The 21,308-nt window shown below is 38.0% G+C and overlaps 2 protein-coding genes and 1 non-coding gene across 3 annotated transcripts; 1 reads left to right on the top strand and 2 right to left on the bottom strand.

Annotated features, from left to right (window-relative positions):
• Positions 1–2,767: 2,767 nt before the first annotated feature.
• On the bottom strand, positions 2,768–2,840 carry TRNAE-CUC (transfer RNA glutamic acid (anticodon CUC)). The gene has a single exon. It is a non-coding gene; the product is annotated as a tRNA-Glu (tRNA).
• Positions 2,841–3,667: 827 nt separating this feature from the next.
• On the top strand, positions 3,668–9,954 carry LOC143890371 (uncharacterized). Its single transcript, XM_077395017.1, has 6 exons — positions 3,668–4,414; positions 7,364–7,514; positions 7,639–7,923; positions 8,295–8,466; positions 9,277–9,355; positions 9,464–9,954. Exons 1-6 carry the CDS (start codon positions 3,831–3,833, stop codon positions 9,681–9,683), a joined length of 1,491 nt encoding a protein of 496 aa, XP_077251132.1. The 5' UTR covers positions 3,668–3,830; the 3' UTR covers positions 9,684–9,954.
• Positions 9,955–12,627: 2,673 nt separating this feature from the next.
• On the bottom strand, positions 12,628–21,270 carry LOC143890370 (14-3-3-like protein D). The gene is made up of 7 exons (XM_077395016.1): positions 21,114–21,270; positions 20,718–21,024; positions 20,532–20,619; positions 18,215–18,324; positions 17,954–18,102; positions 13,969–14,030; positions 12,628–13,085 (listed from the first exon to the last, which is right to left on the bottom strand). The coding sequence occupies exons 1-7, from the start codon at positions 21,184–21,186 to the stop codon at positions 13,083–13,085; spliced, it is 792 nt and encodes a 263-aa protein (XP_077251131.1). The 5' UTR covers positions 21,187–21,270; the 3' UTR covers positions 12,628–13,082.
• Between the last annotated feature and the right edge of the window lie 38 nt (positions 21,271–21,308).

Raw genomic sequence — 21,308 nt, 5'->3', positions numbered from 1 at the left:
TAGGCTCCTTTAAAATCCCGTGAAGAAAAGTGAACATGCGAATTTTAGCTTTCTCGGGAAAAAACAGGGTGTTTTCCAGGGATTTAGTCTCTCGGAAACTTGAGTGAACAAAGCTAATTGTCCATTAAAAGGGCAATGTTATCAGCACTACTGTATTTTGATGATAGCAGTCCTCACTTTATTAAAAGTACGGTATGGACCGCACCATAAGATGATCCAAACTGTCCTTTATATGTGCCACAGCATAAATAGGTTGTGCCCCAAAACTTATTTCCATAGGTTGATCCTAACCCTCCGATCTATAGAGGATTAGGTTGATCCAAACCCTCTAACATTCAGATCGGATGGTTAGGATCAACCTATGGAAATGATTTTTGGGGCATAACCTATTTGGGCTGTGGTCCATATTATTTCTAAGTATTTCTTAAATTTAGAAATATTTTCCAATAATTTTGGATACTATTTTTCTTAAGGAAATGTTATCACTACTGTATTTTGATGAGGGCACTCCTAACTTTATTAAAAGTACGGCTGGTGAGGGCCATGCCGTACTTTTAATAAAGTGAGGAGTGCCCTTATCAAAATACAGTAGTGCTGATAACATTTCCCTTTTCTTATTTCAATTAAAATATAACGAATGTGTTATGGGAATCTGTCTTTGCCTTTAGGCTCTGTTCACTTCTTTGCCCTGGTGATGTTTTCTCTAGAAAACAGCCTTTTTTTTCCCTGACAAGACATAATTTATGTGTTCACTTCTTTTCCCTGGTGCTGTTTTCCAACAGCACCATGGAAAAGAAGTGAACAGAGCCTTAATGATTTTTACAAGGACAAGGCTAGATTCAATCCACTAGGGCTGCAACAGGGTCGGGTTGGGTCGGATTTTTTCAAAACCCTAGCCCAACCCTGAATCCCATTATCTCGGCCTTGACCCGCCCTGACCCTGAGTCAGGGCCGGAAAACCTCAACCCATTACCCGCCCTACAGGGTATTGTGCTGGCCCTGGCCCGCCCTAATTGGCCCTAATTGGGCAATTAGGGCCGGGCTGGCCCTAATTGACCCTAGTGTAAATACCTGTTAAGAGTGCCAAAAATAAAGCAACCACTTATCATATGGAACAAAATGATCAATAAACAGATAAAGGGAACAAAATAAGACTATGAATTCAACAACATGCGGGCAACAGAGACAATTAATAATAATAATCTAAAGAAACATCAATCCAAGATAATAGAAAACATTAGCAAAAGAAACATGCACAGATGGTTCAATTCTATAATAGAAAACTCAGGGTCAGGCCGGGTCAGGGTACCCGAGGCATTAACCCAAAACCCGCCCGACCTGAATCAGGGTAAAAAAAAATGAACCCTGACCCGCCCTCAGGGTTAGAAAATCCAACCCTGACCCTGTTCGGGCTCAGGGCAGGTCAGGACTGACAGGGCCAAACTTGCAACCCTACAATCCACATCCTTTTATTATCAAGCATCGCGCTATAGCAAATACCATCTCTCATAGCCCCAGCCTCGGCAAACATGTTAGTATTCTTATCATAGTAGTGAGAAAAAACAAATATTAACTTACTTTTATTATCTATGATTAATCATGCAATGAACGAATAGAAAAAGTTTCCGTTCAATTACTTAGTTCCATTTTACTACTTATCACCTCTTCTAATTATCATTGTCTTATCTTAGGTGGAATCTACCTTTTAGAAGCCCATTAAATTCTTTGACCAAGAGGCTTTTGGGTCCTCTCCTGTCCGCCAGTGATCTATGAAATTCATTGGCACGGATGGAACACGAATGTGAAGAATAGAAGTCAGATTATGGGAAATTACAGAAGTTGCTAACTAGCGAAGTGATATATCAACCCCTTTTTTTTTTAAACTTGGGACAGCCAACTGCGGTGTATCTATGATTCAGAGGGGCTGATGTACTTCATGTGGGAAGAATTCAATGGACCTGATTGCGACATACACTGCAGCTGGCTGTCCTACGTAAAGAAAAGGGGCAAATTTATCTCTATTTTACTAAATTATGTCATAAAATACTTTAGTCCCACATGAATTTTTTATTAAGTACCTAGTCTAGCCAAAAAAAAAACTTGTTGGCTATAATTGCCCTTTTGCAAGCTTGCAGTCCAGGTTTGCCATTTTCAGAATGGAAATTTACAAATCCCTTGATAACCCAGTGTGAAGAGAGCTTTAGTGGCTTATAAATCCTCCCATTTGTCACTTTTTGTGGACCCGCTATACGAACCAATGGGAGACTTTATAGGCCACTAAAGCACAGGAAAGCTCCCCGGGCTACGTTATGGACCCGCTATACGAACTAATGGGAGGCTTGGGGAAAGACATTTTGTGGCTCACTTTTGGTGGATAACAGTCACATAGGAGCTCACTTTTTAACAGATTTTGTCTTATCTTATCTGTTACGAAAGGTTATTTATTTAGAGGAAAATGATTGTGAGCTTGTAGCTTATGAGCTTCAAGGCCCAAACACATGTGGGCCCACATTGTTTGTGGTGATCCAAACCATTCATTTGCAAGGCCTCATCATAGATAGGGTGTGTACCAAAAATCGGCTCCATTGGATCATCCTAACCCCTCCAAAAGTGGAGGACAAAAATGAGCAGATTTGTGGCAAACGGTGTCTATCCATTTTGCCCTGCTGCAAGCTCACAATCATTTTCCTCATTTATTTATTGGTAAAAAAATGAAAAAATAATACTCGATTTTGCTGTGGAAACTGATGAGTAAAAAGACAAAAACTTCCGTTGCCGGGACTTGAACCCGGGTCTCTCGGGTGAGAGCCGAGTATCCTAACCAACTAGACTACAACGGATTGCTGTTGGGTTATTCAAAACATAATTAATTATCAAAATAATTTTGGATTCACCGTACATCTGGAAAAGAGATGTCTCGGAAGTGCTGCTCATGGTATTGTCGAACATGGGAAGATCTAAAGAACCATCTGCAATACTCCTTCAAATATTTCTAAGCCACCCCAAATGTTTTGCCTGTACACAGGCGCACGTACTAATTAGAACCAAGGTTTTAAATTTCAGTTTCGGAATGCCTCCTTACCAAGAAATTTCAGCGGAATTGTTCGAAACTAAATAAGGCAATGTTTTAGTTTTAGGCCGAAATTTCAGGATAATGTTAAATAATAAATAAAAACCTGATTATTTGGAGATATTCCTTAAATTTCAGCCCCAAATTTCCGGGGAATTTCGACTTTACCGAATTTTGGTTTCGGTCTCCGCCGAAAACCCGAAATTTTGACCGAAATCCGAAATTTCAGTCAAAATTTAAAACCTTGATTAGAATAGACATAGGCATATAAAATTCAGGGATTTATCCATAAAACCTCATATAATGAATCATAAACTGAAATTCAATGTATATGAACCATATAGCATTAAATTGTTTACAAGGGAAGATAGTGGATTCCATCATCTCTAAGAAACAATATTTTCTCTTTTATATGACTCTTACTGTGAAATTCAGTGTATAAATAGACCATTAAAGTCTATCCAGATAATGACTTCAAGAAACCAATGTCTTGACGAGGAAAAACGAAATAGCAATTAAATAGATATGTAGAGTCTTCAAATACTGGAAGACTCCAAATCTCAGTAACATGTGAGATGTGACTACATTGATATAATGAGTAGAGGATAGAAGGAATGAATATCTACATTTTAGCTAGATTTGAAGGATCGCCCATCTCTCTCTCACACACACACAAACACACTGTTAACTAACCAACTTCTCCAGAAGCTTAAGCTATTGGAGAAGGCGTTATTTATCTTTTATACTTTAACACACACGTATGACTCTCATTTCCAAACATTCAATGAATCTCTATTCCTCGATCCCTCAAAAATCCTATTCTGAAACCCCTCCTTCTCAAAACCCCACTTGTCAATTTCTCAAAAGAAGAACCCCTCTCGCTCTATGTTTCCAACCCCCAAATACCCTCCAAAAGTCGACCCTAGATCACAAACTCATCATCTCCGGCAAATCAGAACTCTCCGGCCATGTTGAAATCAGTGGCTCTAAGAACTCAGCATTGGCGATTCTGGCCGGGACCATCTGTTCTTATGGAATTTCAAAACTTCATAGAGTCCCTGACCTATCAGACACTAGAACAATGATGGGTATTCTAAGATCTTTAGGCGCTCGAATCGAATTTTTAGAGGGAGAAATGGTGGTAGATACTGAGGGAGTTTGCTCTGTGGAGCCTTGCTCAGATTTGGTAGGGAAAATTAGGGCTGGGTTTTTCGTAATTGGACCGTTGCTTGCTCGATTCGGAGAGGCCATGGTTTCGCTCCCAGGAGGGTGCGATATTGGGGCTCGCCCCATTGATTTGCATATTCGTGGGCTTCGTGCTCTTGGTGCCATAGTCGAATTGAGTTAAGTATAGTTACTATTTTTGTTTATGTGATGTTCTTGCTCTTTGTTTCAAGCTCTATGACTTTGACACTGTTAGATGTATATATGCTAATAACCCCTTAATAACATGGGTGTGATTTTCTCTTTATTTCTTAGTACTCTCTTGTCTAGGTAATATGCATTTTCTCAGATATTCTTTCTGAAACACTAGGAAGCACGGGTACTCTCCCGGGGCTCCCGCTCCCGCACCCGACACATATGGGGTGCGGGTACGCCCCGGGTAAATGTCTTTACTATTTTATTGTCCATTTACTTAAAATTTACATGTAAATAAACAAATACCCCCCTTTTGGATTTATTAAAAATAGTTTCAACACCCAAATCTAAAAGGAAAAAAAGTCAACTCTCCAGTTCTAGTACAAAATTCAAAGAAAAATGGTCGGGTCAAAATTTTAACTTTCTTAATTTTCAAACGGTGGGGTATTTTTCAAATTTTAAAAATTCATAAAATCTATCGTGTCCAAACATTATTAAATCCCAAAAGTCCGGTAAAAAAAATCTCATAATTTGGTCTCTAAAAATTATTCATCTTGTCAGGCACTGGTCAACACACTGGTGACAGACTTTTTTTTCTAATGAATGATGTATTGATGCCTCATGTTCTGAAATATGGAACTTAATCACTTATGAAATGAAGAGTAATATTAAAATTTTCTATTTTGGTGATGTTATTGTTATTTGATTGCTCTACAATTATTTTTTTTAGTTTTTATAAATATATAATAAAATATTAAAATATATTATTATATTCGGCGTACCCGAACGTACCCGCACCCAGTTTTTTTGGCAAATCACGTACCCACGTACCCGTGTCGTGTCGTACCCGCACCCCATACCCGTACCCGTGCTTCATAGCTGAAACATATATAAAGGAGAAATTCATGTTCTAGTTATTGTCAATTTATTTTGGGCAGTGATAAATCGACTCCCAAATATCTTAAATCGACTCCCTATGTGTCTTTCTCTCTCCTCAGGGTTAGAGAGATAGGGACAAAGAGGAGAGAGATAGACACATGGGGGTCGATTTAAGATAAATGGGAGTGGATTTATCACTCCCCTTTATTTTCCATCTGTTGTCAGGTAAATACTAGTGACCTGGTTGCCTCATATCTTTATATTTTTCATAGATGTGTGAAATTCACAAGTCATCATAGAAAATGGATGCATATTGTGATGATGGTAGTGTTGTAAACAATTATGTGACCTTCCATAGCCAACTTTGTTGTACAAAGTTGCGTTTTTTTTTATGACATAGGGTATCCCCACCCCATTTAGGGCAGGACTAATCCCTAAGGATGCACGCAATCACCTGTAAACCACGTGCATCGGGTAAGCCAGAGGGGATTCGAACTCGCATCTATAGGGAGCAAACCCATGATGCCAGCCGACGTGTCAACCCCGTATGTATTTGTGTGTCTCTTTGCCTACAAACCTTTCTTTGTTAGTCTATTTAGAATATTCTCCAGATGTTTTATGTGTTAGAATCACATTGTCTATCACTTCAGATATATAATTGGATTCATATTTCATCATTTCTTGAGACCTTTCTAATCTGATGCAGATATGGCTGGTTCTACAACACATACAGTGATTACCTATGATTTAGCTGACACTTTGAAATTTTAGGTGTCGACAAACGTGTCGTTGTATCTAAGATTTAGCCGACACTTTGAATTTTCAATAGACATGCGCATCTACAATATCGACACGTGTGTCGACACTTATCAACACTCCTTTTGACACTTGCAAACGTAATGCTACAACTGTCAAACTTAATGTGGGCGCATCGAGACATAACAAATGGATACATGAATTACTATCTTGCATATTTGGAATAACTAATAAATGGATACAGAAATTACCATTCAAAAAAATAATAATAATAAATGGATACAGATTTTACCTTCTTGCCTATTAGGGAGAGCATCTTATACTTGCTTGTTAAAATGCAGTATTTATTGTGGCCACAATGCTACAGTAGCATTAAAGTGCCAGAATAATTTGTATCAAAAGTGCAGGGCACTGCCCTTTTATTATCTTTATCTGTTTTGTTGGTATTGTAGGCAAAATTGGTAGCTGTAGGTGAACCTTTCCCATGTATTTTTACTTTGAATTATTCAAGTACGAGTATTTCTAAAATGAAGGGTGCCCTTGCAAAATAGGGATGAAAGGACGCCCCCATTGGTTTAAAATCACAATGTGCATTAAATGAGATGAAAAGTCGAACAACATTAAATGTGCATTGGTGATTTTCAACCAATGGGGGCGCCCTTTCAGTCATGTTTGGCAGGGGCGCCCTTTAGTTTAGAACTCCTCTTCAAGTATTTATTTACTTTGGCAATTTAGGTTGCCATAAAAATGACATTGATTAACACATTAAATTCTACAGGACAAATAAGCCTGTTTTTTAATGCTTTGTCATCTTATTATGGTTCAGAACTGGAAAACGTAGAAGGCTATGTAGGTTTAACATGGAGTTGAGGTATTCGAAATTAAAACCTCTATGAATGTGATACAACACATCCAAAGTTCATCCAGATAGATAAAATTTGAAATTTACTTAAGCTTTATAGATTGTAAATAGGCACTGCCAGAAATCAGGAACATCACATATTTATGTTTCATTCTAATGGTGTGTGCGTGCGTGTGTAAGTAACATGGATGTCTGATAACAGCTTACTAAAGATACATAGTTTATTTTTACATAACTAGAAAGGGTATCTATCATCATGAATCAATAAGCAGAAAATATGCTTGGAACCATCTAGTGGGCATTATTTGAAACCAATTATCGAATACTTATATCTGGCGCTATTGAAACCTCAATTATTTTGATGAAACTAGCATCATAAGCTCGCTGAATTATGTGAGATTGTATTACTCAAGTGAGTTAATATGCAACTTTTACAGGCATGGGAAATTGCATGCAAGTGTTGCAAATGGCAGAGGATTAGTTGGTGGTAGGTTCCATCTTGATTACCCCAGTGTTGGAGCAACTGAAACTCTCATGATGGCAGCTTCCTTGGCCGATGGAGTGACAGAGCTTTCAAATGTAGCCCAAGTACGATTTACAGAAGCAAACTTAGTTCTTGTTGCTTCTTTTAGGATTATGTAAGAATACTAATGTTATTTGCAGATGAGTTAAACTTAAAAATTGAAATGGTGGTGGCCTGACTTCGCCACAGGAGCCAGAAGTGTCCGATCTTGCACAGTTTCTAATTGCTAGTGGAGCAAGTGTGGAAAGAGCAGGGAGACACACACTTATTATTAATGGCAGGAAACGGTTGCATGCTACTGAATTTACAATAATACCTGACCGCATTGAAGCTGGAACATTCATGGCCGCCGCAGCCATTACTCGCTCATCCATTTCGATGTCGCCAGTCATCCCTTTTCATTTAGCAGATGTGATAAACAAACTCTCAGCTGCTGGTTGCAGGGTCACACAAAAGGGGCCTCATATTTTGGAGGTATCTATGTCACAAATATCTCCTATATTTTTAAAATATCGTGTTTTTATCGCATCATTTTGATAAAACTACAACATCCTGAAATAATCCCGTGATTTAAAAAATATAGCGGTATTTTCATTTTTATCATAAATATCATGATATTATCCTGATATTTTTATTTTATATTTTTTTCATAAAGTTTATATATTTTTATATTTTTATCTTTTTTGTTTTTTCCTATATAAACCCGAAAAAATTAATATATCCCGAGATTTTCCCTTGCCGAGAAATTCCTGAGAACGATATTTGTGACATAGGGAGGCATGGGCATTTGAGCCCTTTCCTCATCATCGTTTTGTCCCTGATGTCTAGAAGCTTATTCATCCCAGGTTTCAGCGGTGCCTGCAACAATTGGTGATGATCTTCAAGGCTTTGGGTTTAGAACATACCCACATCCCGGGTTTCCTACAGATCTGCAACCCCAATTTATGGCATTACTTACGACATGTAATGGCTCATTCACTGTGCAAGAATCTGTTTTTGAAGCCCGCATGCGTCATGGTATGTGAAACTATGTCATAATCCATCTTTTGAAGGCGTGTGTTTAAGTCACATTTTTTTATAGAATGGCTACACACGACTACATCTTGTGTAACTCAACTTGATATGGAAGCCTTTTATGCTCAGTTTTTTGAAGTACCATGCTAATATAGATATATAATAACATTATTCAATGATTGTTTATACTCTTTAGTTTAGAATAGAAGCTAGTATTCTTAAACCACTCACTGCTAATTGCGCTCATGATTGTACTGGCTGTCTATTCATGAAGAGAATGGTTCTCAGTAGGTGAAAAAATAACTGTTGACTGTTGATTCTAATCATCTTTATGAGATATGTTCTGTAACATATGATGCATAAGGATGTCAAGAATGAGCTGGATATGTTTTAAATGGCAAAATCAGGTCTAAGCTGATCTTGTAGCCTCACCCATGCACTTGAAGGATGTCACAAAGTGAAAAAGAATATTATAAAATGTATCTGACCCCATACTGATCGAGTACATTTATTCGAAGGTTCCCATATGGTTTTGTAACTTAGGACAACTTGAAATTGTAATCCTTTCCCTTCAATTGTTTCTGGTTCTATTGTGTTGAGCTACCTAGTCCCAAAAAGCTTAATTTTTTTGGAGGGTAAGAGCTTTTTGAGCTATCTTATCCTTCCCCCAAAAGCTTAGTTGGGCTTTATTTTCATTTTCTTTTCCATTCCACACATGTTCCTTTTGTTCGTCTTCTTTCTCCTTTACCTACAAAAGAAAAGTGGGTTACTTAAGACCTTATTAGTCTCTTATTGTCTTCTTGTTTCCAATAGTGGAAGAACTGCAGAAGCTTGGAGCCAGAATACGAGTCGGCAGGAATTCGGCTACAGTCTACGGAAAAGACCAAGGAAGGTATACTTGTTTTCTAATGTCTGCAACACCTTTTCTACAAGTCACTCAGGAATTCTACTGAAACTTCTGTTCCTCTGATTATCTGTTTTCAAAATCCTCCTTTTTCAGTGTCTTGCATGGTTCTCATGTTGTGGCGCCTGATTTAAGAAGTGGTGCTTCATTAGTTTTAGCTGGAATGGCTGCAGAAGGAACTACAGAAATTTCTGGAGCTGTTTATATCGATAGGGGTTACGAAAATCTAGAGCTCAAGCTTCATTGTCTAGGTGCTAACATCAAAAGAGAACCAGTAACATCTATAGAGAACCAGATTCTAGCTGCATTCATTTAACTCATTTTTTTATTAACTCATTTTTGTTGGCCAAATGGAGGTCTCCTTTGGAATTTACACTATTTATATTTACTTACATTCTATTTTTCTAGCTCTCTGGTGGGATTTCTAGTTGTTACTGAGTGTCATTATATTATACGCAAGTTCACTGTTAGGCACACGAAGCACAAGGTGTGATGTGATTCTTAATTCATGTATTATCTGTCTTTGTTTCGAAAAACACTAGCTTAGTAATCAGCTGGAGTTATCTCCTTATCTGAAAGTTCCATTTTGTCCATCTTTCACTTATGAATTATCATGGCTAGTTGCCTGTTTCCTTCATTTTGTTGTGGAATGTTAAAAAGAGATAACTATCTACCATGGTCATCAAGAATTTGTGGTATAGTTGAACCTGGAGATTGTGAAGATCGTCTTCATGAGATCTTATAACTTCTTGGTTTCTGTTCTATCAGGGATGATCTATCAACACATATAATTTGCTGAAAAAATGTGATAAATTTCGTGAGTTATTTGTTTCCTGCATTTACAAGAGATTTGTTAACTGAATTAATGCAGTCCTCTTCATTTGACCACTTTATAAGAAAATTCTTTGCTACCTATTCATTAGTGAAGTCATGGGTCTTTGCTGTTGGATTATCGGTGATGTTTTCAACCTAACAGGATATGATGCCTTACAAAGGGCCATCTACAGCTGTTACATGTGATGGAACTAATGGATTTATGCGGGTTTATAAGCTTTATTGAGGTTTTGTATGCTTTGAAATAAGCTTTTGTATTGTTTGGTTTGAATCAAAATTATGTAGAGAATTTTTGGTAGCCATTTCTTGGAGTGATTCTCTAGTATTGGAGTTCCAGAGAATTGTGTACTTAGCTCTTTAGGTTAGGTTTCAATTTTTGTGTCTCTCTTTAGCTGGTTCTGTGGGTCAATAATTTTTACTAAATTTTCGAGGGTTTGAAGGTTCTGGGGGTAATAGGAGAAACTTTGGTGTCAGGAAGACTACCTTAGGTGCTGGAGCACAGGTGGATAGGAATCCCTTGGGTCTGGTTGTGAGAGATTTATTGTTTGGCTATGGAATTGTAAGGGAGGTAGGCTATTGTTGGATATTGTAAGGAAATTTAGTTATGAACACTGTAGTAATAGCAGTAGTAGCCGTCCCATAAGTTGTTTGCATCCAGATGGGCTATGATTCTACCAATTTTGGCTTGAGAGACCATGGTCTTTCGCTTAGATTGCCTCTTTCGTCTAGATCCTTCTACTCTGCTATTTAAAGTGTTGGGAGGAGTGGTTATAATAGAAGTACCGAAACGTTGGTGTTTTTTAGTAACGGTGTTAATAGGACTGGTTTGAAAAAGAAGGATTGATGGAAGATAATGGTACTAAGAAGTTCTCTTGGGGTGGTCCAGTCATATTTCTCACTACTGTCATGATGAAGGCTGACATGTCCTAGTTATTTTATTTTAAAGTTTCCTGGCCGAGGGTATGCCCTGGCCAGCTTCTCGATACTTTGTAATACAGGATGAGACTCCTAGTCCCCAATGTTACCTTAGTATCAATGAAAATATGTCAACCTTTAAAAAAAGAAAGAAAAAAGAATTGAATATTTTTTTAAAAATGATGTTTGCTAAATTTGATTTTATGGAGCAATTTTCTGTTTTTGCCATCCAATACTGCATTTAGCCATTGTTTTTTTAGGGGAGCAAAACAGAGTCATTCCATAAAAGTGATTATGGAATCCATAATGTTAGGTACCTAACTAATACGTCAAAAGCCCTAAGACTAATGGAACGTGTTAGACGAGGTCCTCTAAATCTATCCCATGCTAAGTTGGGTCTCACCTAGTTGCATGCGTAGGCAGGCCCCTTACTTAAGTACCATAACACTGTCATGTATTTACTGATTTGCCCCCCTTTTTTGGAATGAAATGGAATTGCTCCATGGAAGTGATTCTGGAGAACAATTTGCGTACGGCTGTTTATGAGCAGTGAGCCTATCATATATTTACTGTTTGGCCTGCACATATCTATCATGGCCTTTCTCGAGGTAGATGCTTGCCGTTTATATTACTGTTTTGTGCTGTTGGAGTTCAACCTTGTCTGTAACGGAGTTCAAAATTTTATAACAGCATTTAAGTGTTTTTTTTTGTTGTCAAACCATGTCTGTAATCAAAGCAGAATGTTCATAGTGTTTTTTTCAAAAGAATGTTCATAGTTCTCTTCACTTCAAATAAGAAAGAACAATGTCTTGCCCATGGTATAAAAACGGCACTCTAGACAGATTCTTCCTTGAGCTCTGGAATTGAATTTTACATGATTAGTTTTTAGAAGTATTCAACAACTGTTCGTTGGGCAAGTCCTCAGTGCTCACCAGGTCTAAAGCCAATGTGTGCATAATGTCAAATGGCACAGATCAAGAATGGCAGTTGCATCCTCGATATGGGTTAGGCTGCACACCAACTATGGGAGCCATACCTACCTTGGGCTGTGTTTGATTTTCAGTTCAAAACTGATTAATTTGAGTTCAATAATCAGTTTTCGAATTGAAATCAATTCTCAAAATCCAAAACAGTGCCTAAGAAATAGGCTTCTGTAACCATGGCTTTAAATTTCCGCAGAAGTACCGAAATTTCGTCCCGGACCAAAATTTAAAACCAAAACCGAAAATAAAAATTTTTGGCTGAATTTCAGCAGAAATTATATGATTTAAACCAAAATATATACCGAAACTGTAATTGCCACCAAAATTTCGGTTCGTTTTCAGCTGAGGCCGAAACAGCCTCTATAAAAACCAGAGGTAAGGCTGCGTCCTTCCCAGACCCGCAATGGCAGGAGCCTCGTGCACTGGGCCACCCTTTTTTTTTCAGCTGAGGCTGAAACCGAAATTGAAATTTCAAACCTTGTCTGTAACACAGCATTCAACATTCTTTTGTCATTTATGAGACGACGATACTTCCAACCCAATGATGAGCAGCCAAATCACTATTCCAAAGTTCAAATTATTACATCAAACAGATGTCTGGCAACCCAAAAGAGAGATTGAAAAAAAAAAAAAAGAGGAAAAATAACAACAGATGGCAGTCAGCCATCCAGTGATAAGCCACCCATTGATCTTATCACTACTAAATACTGAAAAAAACACTGGAAATGAGAAACGCGGGGATACATTCCCCTGTTTGCATCCATACCACGACAATCCAGGCAAGGATGAGACCATAACCAATGGATGGTTTTTCCAAACCTCAAATGAGACTCTGTCCAAATATTAACTAAAAACCGCACTACATATATAAAGCACACAAGAATCAAAAGGATATATATCTGAAATTCTTTTACTAAAAACAAGACATAGGATATTCAGCATCCTTTCCCTTTACACATTGGCTGTCTCCACCTATGTCTGCTTCACTGCAAAACAATTTAACATGAAAATGTTTTTGAGTTCAATTGCATGACATATTCATAATGGATAATTACAATGACTAAATGGCTCCATGAAAGAGCAAAGGAAAAATTCTGTTGAAGGTATCTTGCACAACCTTATGGGTCCTATGGAAAGAAAGAAATGCTCGGGTACTACCATCACTATGTTTTTTTGCAATCACTATCTCCTGGCTAAGAACCATTCCAGCATTTGTATCAGCTCACGACTTGTGATATGGTTGGAAGGTGAATTGTAATGGAGAAAGGGTAAAACACAAAGTAGTCCAAGCACGGAGCCTCCCGCCCAAGGCCTATTAAAACTTAACTTTGAAGGATCTAGCATGGGAAACCCGAGCCCATCTGGAATCGGAGGAGTGTTGAGGATGACCGAGGAAATGTTATTTGGGCCTATTCAGGTCCTATAGGAGTCAGACGGAAATGAGGCGGAAGTGCGGGCTGTTCACCATGGCATTAAGCTTCTATCGGATGAAGAGTTGGAAGTTGAAGGAGACTCGCTCAATGTGATAAGATGGATCAAAGGTTTGCACCCTGTTCCATGGAGGTTTGCGGGGTTTTTTTTTTATGAGATCCAAGATAGGATTGGAGGAGGATCAATAAAAGCCTATCATGTGAAGAGGTCCACAGGTCCGTGAAGGGGGTAGCAGATAAGCTAGCCAGAGATGGTGTATTTAGGGGCAGTTTGGAGCAGTATGACTTTCTGCCCCCCTGATCTAACTCTCTGTTTCCGTCTGTTTCTTTGTATGCTTGCAGTCATTTTCATTATTATTATTAATAATACTATCCACCATTCAAAAAAATTAAATCATAATGGATAACTGCAGATTGATCGAGAGATGGAGGGACCCACCTCTGCATCTTCAGCTCCACCGGCTCTTGCACTGGTGCTGTCCATCCTCTGAGAATCTTCGGCTGTCATCAAATAAAGCAGCACAATCAGTTAATTACACCCAACATTCATTGATAAGTGATTACACTGGATCATTCCTCGGACGAGATAAAGATCAGATTGTTGAACAAACATTTCCTTAAAAAAGATGGCAGTTTTATTTATAGATGTAACTGAATTACATCGAAGGGGACAAGATGTCACACAAATGCAAAACTGTACAGCAGAAACCCACAGAAACCTCAAGCCCTCACCCATTTATACATCAGGGTGATATTGATGATGTAAATCCCAAAAGCTGTAAAACAACTAAGATGAGTCCACCCATCAGCCATTTTTCTGATCCCAGCGATTAGGTCCTGAAGTGAACCCAAAAGTGCCCCTTTATAGAATGGGATGCTTGGTGGACTATAAATGTAAATTACACTCCCCAAGTTGTTTCCAGTTACCCATTTGCGTTCTTAAGAAAACAATGAATCCTGTTCCATTTTCCTGCATTGTTACGAGTTTTAAATCGTAACTTTGAGATCTCACAAATGAAAATACGATAGAAAAAATGAGCCATAACTGAATGGTACAAAAAATCCTTCGACTAACAGAAAAGAAAGCAACATAAATATGCACACTAGCTGTAAAAGAAAATAGAAGGCGGTTATGCTGAAAATGATAGATGAGAAGAAAACTCCGATTATTATAAGGTCTGGCACCCTAAGCATCTGGACACATTTTCAGTCACTATTTTTGAGTTGAAAACTGTTAACCAACCAACTTCTCCAAAAGCTTAAGTTGTTGGAGAAATGCGTTATTTATCTTTTATAATTTAACACTCCCCGCATGTGTGGCCCACTTGGCAAACACGTGGTACATGTGGTCCCACTTTGGGCCGACCATCGAATGTGGATTTTTGCTATTCGAGGAGGTTTGAACTTGAGACCGTTGGCTCTGAGACCATGACAAATTTGAGAGAATTTCTTTTATTCTTGGATACCATACAATTAGCCCTAATGAGTGATTATATGGAACACTCAAAGGGTTAAACATAGAAAGAGACAAACATAACCAAGGCAAGAGATAATTCTAGAAATCCTACCTACTCAGATTAGCCTAATTGCTAATTTAGCTAGCTTCCTAACCTAGCTAGGTTACGCCATTCAACCCACTTGCCTAACCCAGCACCATGGTGATCCAACGGTGTGAATTCAACACAATCTGACTGTGATATCTCATATATTCTAACATGCCCCCTCAAACGTATGTGGATTGAAAATCAACATACGTTTGATTACAATGAAATTCCTCAATACAAGACGCCGCTTGTTGATTTGCCGTGAAGAGATGGATGAGAACAAATCATATCCTCAATGGGCTAGACAAGACCCAAGCCTCGATGGGCGAGTAGTAATGGGTCACTATGGACCAATGTCGGAATGGGCAAGAAATGGGTCACTATGGATCAATACCGGAATGGGCAAGAAATGGGCAGCAATTAGAGGCAAAAACGATGAAGCAAATATCGGCAAAAAAAATGGACAGGGCATTAAAAAGAGGGTGCAAATAGCAAAAATGGGGTGTGGTTATCAATTTGGGGTCTATCACATAAGATGAGGTGAGAGGATTAAGTGAATGGTAAATATAAGAATGAGGGGTGCAAGTACCAATTTTCGTGCGGGCTAGGGTAGTGACAAAAGGAAGAAGGTGTGGCTTTACCAAAGTTGGAATGAGTGTTTTGCAAAGGACAAGCATGGGCTGTTGATGTAAAATGAAGGGGTTGTAATTCAACTCCTTGAAACTGCCACATACACACGCATTGCACTCTATCACATGTCGACTTCTATCATTTAACACCCGTAATCACAACTCCCCACAAAAGAAAAAGTAATCTTCTCACATGGTGGAGGAAACCGAGGGTTTCTATCTCTATCTTCTCGCCTCCCTAATGGAACCGAGTGGAGATTCAGAGACAAGATCCAAGGGACTTTGTGTCTGTCCTTAGCATCTGATGAAGCAACCGGATCACAAGAAAGATTGGATTCCAAACTCTAGAAAGAGGGTGATGGTGATGGCTTGATGGGTCAAAGGGCAATGGAGGAACACCAATGAAAAAATATCATAAAATATCGCGATATTATCGTGATAAATAAAAATATCGCTATGGGTTTTAAATTCTTAGGATTATATCGGGATTCAGTCGTTTTATCCAAATATCGTGATAAAATGGCTATATTTTGAAAATATTGGAGATATCTGTGCCAGTACATTTTTTTTTTTAAAGTGATATCTATGCCAGTACATGCCCCCTTAAATCCTAAAAAGGTCACTCATCCACTTGTTTTAATGTATCAAAAGGACCTAAATAGTGCCAATTCTGTTCTTGAAATTTTCTCTTAGAATGTTAATTTTCAATTTTTAGGAACTCTAACCATGAACATGGATCGTACTATAAGGTAGGCTGGGTCAGTATGCAATAGCAGATAACACAAACGATGGATACTACAGTGGAAATTTGAGGAGAAAAATGAGACTACACTCCCCCTAAATCCCCAAAAGGTCATTCATCCACTTATTTCAATGAATCAAACAGACCAAGATTGTGCCAATTCTCTGTCTTACTCAAACTTTTCTCTTTTTTTTTAATCAGCAAAACAACAATGAAAAATACCATAAACAATGTAATTAAAAAAAATACCATGAACAACAACTCAAACTTTTCTCTTAGATCGTTGTATTTCAATTTTACGGGTATGGGACTCATGGCACATGTTGGACTACGTAGGACCTTGTCCATTCATGAGTCCACCATGGATCAATAATTATTGTCCAAAAATCCAATTGAACAAACACCTATAGCAGTTCCGTGGATCAGAAAAGGCCAACGTTCACATTTAATGCTATGATGATCACGAAAAGGACAGTTATGATTGTCCAATCTGGTGGGACTTTGGCCTGTCAATGATATATAATTGTTCTATCCATTGCTAGGTCCCACTAGCCCAATGTCATGTGCCTGTAGGGAGGCACTTATGTTGGCCCCCATCTATAGCGCTCATCATATGCATATTGAACATTAGCAGTGGGCATTTTCCACCAAATCAGTTTGCCTTATTTGGTTTGCATTTAATTTTTTGTACGGGACAAACTAACATTAGTGTCATGCTGATACGTTTATGTTATGGTGTATTAGAGGAAGTTGCAAGGATGTTGTTGTAGGGATTTGCATTTAGGTTTGTGGCTATGTGTTTTAGAGTCATGGGCGGTAGTTATTGCCTGTGTGTTATGTAATAGGGTTAGTGGGAGGGATATGGCACTACGTTTATTCTTGTATTTAAGATTGTATTTCAATGGAATGGAGAAGAAGAAATTTACAGCACAAAGGAAACTTTGTTCCAGGAGAGTCATGGTTCCTCTCAATTTGAGCCATTAGGAGGTCGGTTGCCTCGAATCAACTTCTTCCCTATCCTTTTCTCTCCTTTTCTTGTTTATTTGTGTCACGGCAAATTAGGCACGTAACACATGCCTACATCTAAGTGTGCATATTTGCACACCCCCAGCCCCCACCACACACACACATTTATAAGAGAATAAGAAATGAGGCATAATGGGAAACACGGGACATGCACGTGTGTTATTATGATGCAGACATAATGGGAAAAGCGGGACACGCAAGTGTGTTATATATGATGCAGAAAATCAGTTCCAATATTTCTGTCAACCCTCAATCTACACAAAGGCTAACATTTTCAACCATTCAATTGCAAATATAAGAAATTAAACTAAATGGTTAAAATTTTCATTTGGTGAAGATGTAAATTCTGTAACAAACGCCAGATGGTATTGTTAATTCTCCAACACACGACCAGGTAGCATGATAATTAAGTAAAGAAAATGGAAGTCGTTAACATATATAGAGCAACAGCCCAAATAACCTTATCTATGATTCAAGTATTACCTCCATCCTCCGGGATGTCAGAAGTCCACAAAGTGAGGTTATCCCTCAAAAGTTGCATGATCAGCGTGCTATCTTTGTAGGATTCTTCGCTCAGTGTGTCAAGCTCAGAAATGGCTTCATCAAAAGCCTGCTTAGCCAAGTGACAAGCCCTGAAAATATAAATTAGATAGCATCAGGTCCCACAAAATTTAATATTCAGAGAAACATGATCACATCATTCAAAAGTTAGAAAAAAAAACATATTTCCCGTTCCCTGCATACCTTTCGGGTGAGTTCATAATCTCATAATAAAAGACTGAGAAATTCAATGCCAAGCCCAATCGGATAGGATGTGTAGGAGACAAATCTGCCTCAGCTGTACTGGAAGCAGCCTGGGTCAGGTTGCACAAAAAAAATTCAAAGCTAGTAAGATAACCATTCAAAAAAAAAAGGCTAGTAAGATAACATGAAAAACAAGATTGTATGATTCTTATTTATTTTTCTAGTAGTACAGTTAATGGAACCAATAAAACACTATTAAATGGCACCACATATTATCATAACAGAAGGAGCGGCAAGTTCATGTATAAAAAAGAAACATCATAACGTCCAAAAACTCAACTAAAATTTAACCATTAGAAAATAATACTAGAGTACCAGATCAACTCAAATTTAACCATTATAAGCGCATGGTGCTATCTTGTCTTTTTCCAAGTGCATAATGAAAAGAAAAGAAAACAAAACAAAATGACATGTTTTTTCTTTTCCATTTCCAACAACACAAGGTTGTTTTTTTTATCTGGATGGTCCCTACATTTGGAACTAAGGCCGAAAACCCTAATGTCTTTGCCCACACTTTTTACAGCAAATCAAAATCCAGATTACTAAAACCTTCTGGCAAATCCCCAAACTATTTTTGTACCCACACATCAAGTAGTCCTTCCTCCAATCTCCCAGGCTTCAAGAACATCATTGCTCCATTCATGATATTGGGAAGGGAACACTTCTTAGTTTTAGAAGGCTTTTCCTTCCACTACTGCCAATTGATTCCCAAGACCACCTTCCAGTTATTAATGGGCTGCCACTCTGCTTGATTGGTAAACAAATCTCCGATCACTTTTAGCCATCATCACTTTCAGGTCCTTGATGGTGCTGTGTTATCTAATCCCTTCATCCACTTCTTTAAGGGCCTGAAAGAAACCCATAACAGATATAAAAGAATTACTACATTGTCAGGAACTCAAAGGAGGGTGATCTACTTAATTTTTACCCCAAATTCCCAATTACTGATTTGTCCCTAAGCTGAGCCCTAATAATTGAAGAATGATCCTTTGACCCTCTCACTCACTGACCTTGCCTTCAAGAATTCCTCCTTTATACTTTCATAAACTAGGTTCAATCCTAAAATAAATTTTATATTCCAATCCTTGAAGTTCATGAGGGATTTTCACCTAGGTCATTGACCCTGTGTCAATAAAAACAAAGCAAGTTCATTAATATAAAAACAAAAAAAAATGCGCACTAATAATTAACTCAGTATTTCTTTTTTCTGAGGTCCACCCAAAAACATGTCGTTTGCTCAGCTCCAAGCCCAAGTGGCACTCCATTCAGGATTGATTCAGATAACCCTTCCTGGAAATATACTGCCTAATCTACTTCCCCGGCCACCTATCCTTCATGGAAGTTTCCCTCTATCAAGCAACTTCATAAAAAATGCTTTAACCATTTCCATTGCCACATTTATGAAATAGCAAACTAATCGTTTGCATAATACAAAAAAAAAAAAAAAACAGATTCAATCTTTTCTTTTCCTTTTTTTTTTTCCTTTAAACAAGTAATATAGATGTGGTCACATCAGGCAATATGACAAACGGAAAAGATAAAGGAAATGAAGGATTTCACTCTAAAGAAACTCAACAACAGAGGAAATGGATGTATCTCAAAAGCAAAGTAGCTCTAACACCAAGTTTAGACTGCCTTGCCTAAAAAGAACAATTCTAATACATGCATAGCCAATGGCACAGTATACAAGAGAAGGGTCGTACAAACAGCCAAAATTCAGATGCGAATAAGACAAACAATTCCAAAAAACAAAGGCACAGTGGCCGGAAAATTGAAGACACAAATGATAATGCCGGTTCTGAAAAAACAAATCATAGCTCTAATAACAGTAAGTTCTGTTAGTAAATCATAGTCAAGATCAAGTGTAAGAAAACACAGCCATGCATGATGGTTATAAAACGTAAAGAGGGCGTAAATTCAATTACACCACCATGTATTATTTTTTCAATGGAGCATCACTATATATTACTACTTAGCAATTATTAATTTTCATTCATGTAGAACCTGAATTGTCTGGCATCAAAGAACTCAAAATTCTAGACGCTATCTGATTATTAAAAAACAAAAAAACAAATAAGTTGAATGAACGAAAGAAAATAGTTATGGCATTCACATCCAAAATCATTATCGTTGTTGAAACATAATAGATCAAGCAACTGAAAAGGGGCAGCATAGATCTAATATCAAAATCTAGTTCAATCCAGGAAGAAAAAGCAAAACTTTGGATTACAATCAAAATAAGAAAGTAAGATAATACCTGATACGCTTTCAGTGACTGATCAGCTGCCTCTTTCCTCTCGGTACCGCTCTTAAACTCCGCTAGATAACGATAATAATCCCCTTTCCTGTAACCAACGGAAGTCTATAAACCCTAAAAACACTAGGGATGCACCAAATCAAAATACAGAAAGACAAGATCATGAGCTGCAAAGAGATCACTCACATCTTATAATAAAAGACTGAAGATTCTCCAGCAGAAGATGAAGGAATAAGATGCTCATCGATCACGGTCATAATATCATTACAGATGCCACAGAGCTCTGATTCGACCTTGTGCCGATACTCCTTGATTCGCTTCGCGTTCTGATCATTCCCTTTCGTTTCTTCCTTTTGCTCAATAGATGAAAGGATCCGCCACGAAGCTCTCCTCGCTCCGATCACGTTCTTGTATCCAACAGAGAGCAAATTCCTCTCTTCGATAGTCAATTCAACATCGAGTTTGGCAACATTCTTCATCGAATCTACCATTTCTGCAACAAAAAATAAGAATCCCTATAGATTTTCAAACCCTAACACAAGATGAAAACCCTAAGATTTGAAAAGGAGGTAAAAGCCGTACCATCATATCGCTCTGCTTGCTCGGCAAGCTTTGCGATGTAGACAAAGTTCTCTCGTTCCTTAGGGTAAGCCATGGACGAACTTCAATTAGGGTTTTTAGGATTTCTCTGAAAAGGGAGGAGAGACTGAAATGAGCATGAAGGTTCTGAAGCTATTTATAGGCAAGGTAGGGAGACAATGCCAATGGGACACAAGT

This window comes from Tasmannia lanceolata, unplaced genomic scaffold, assembly GCF_043159265.1.
Source record: "Tasmannia lanceolata isolate RefF3 unplaced genomic scaffold, GAP_Taslan_0.1 ptg000013l, whole genome shotgun sequence".
NCBI lineage: Eukaryota > Viridiplantae > Streptophyta > Magnoliopsida > Canellales > Winteraceae > Tasmannia > Tasmannia lanceolata.
The sequence above is the reverse complement of the archived record's forward strand: the minus strand, read 5'-3'. Positions and strand labels throughout refer to the sequence as shown.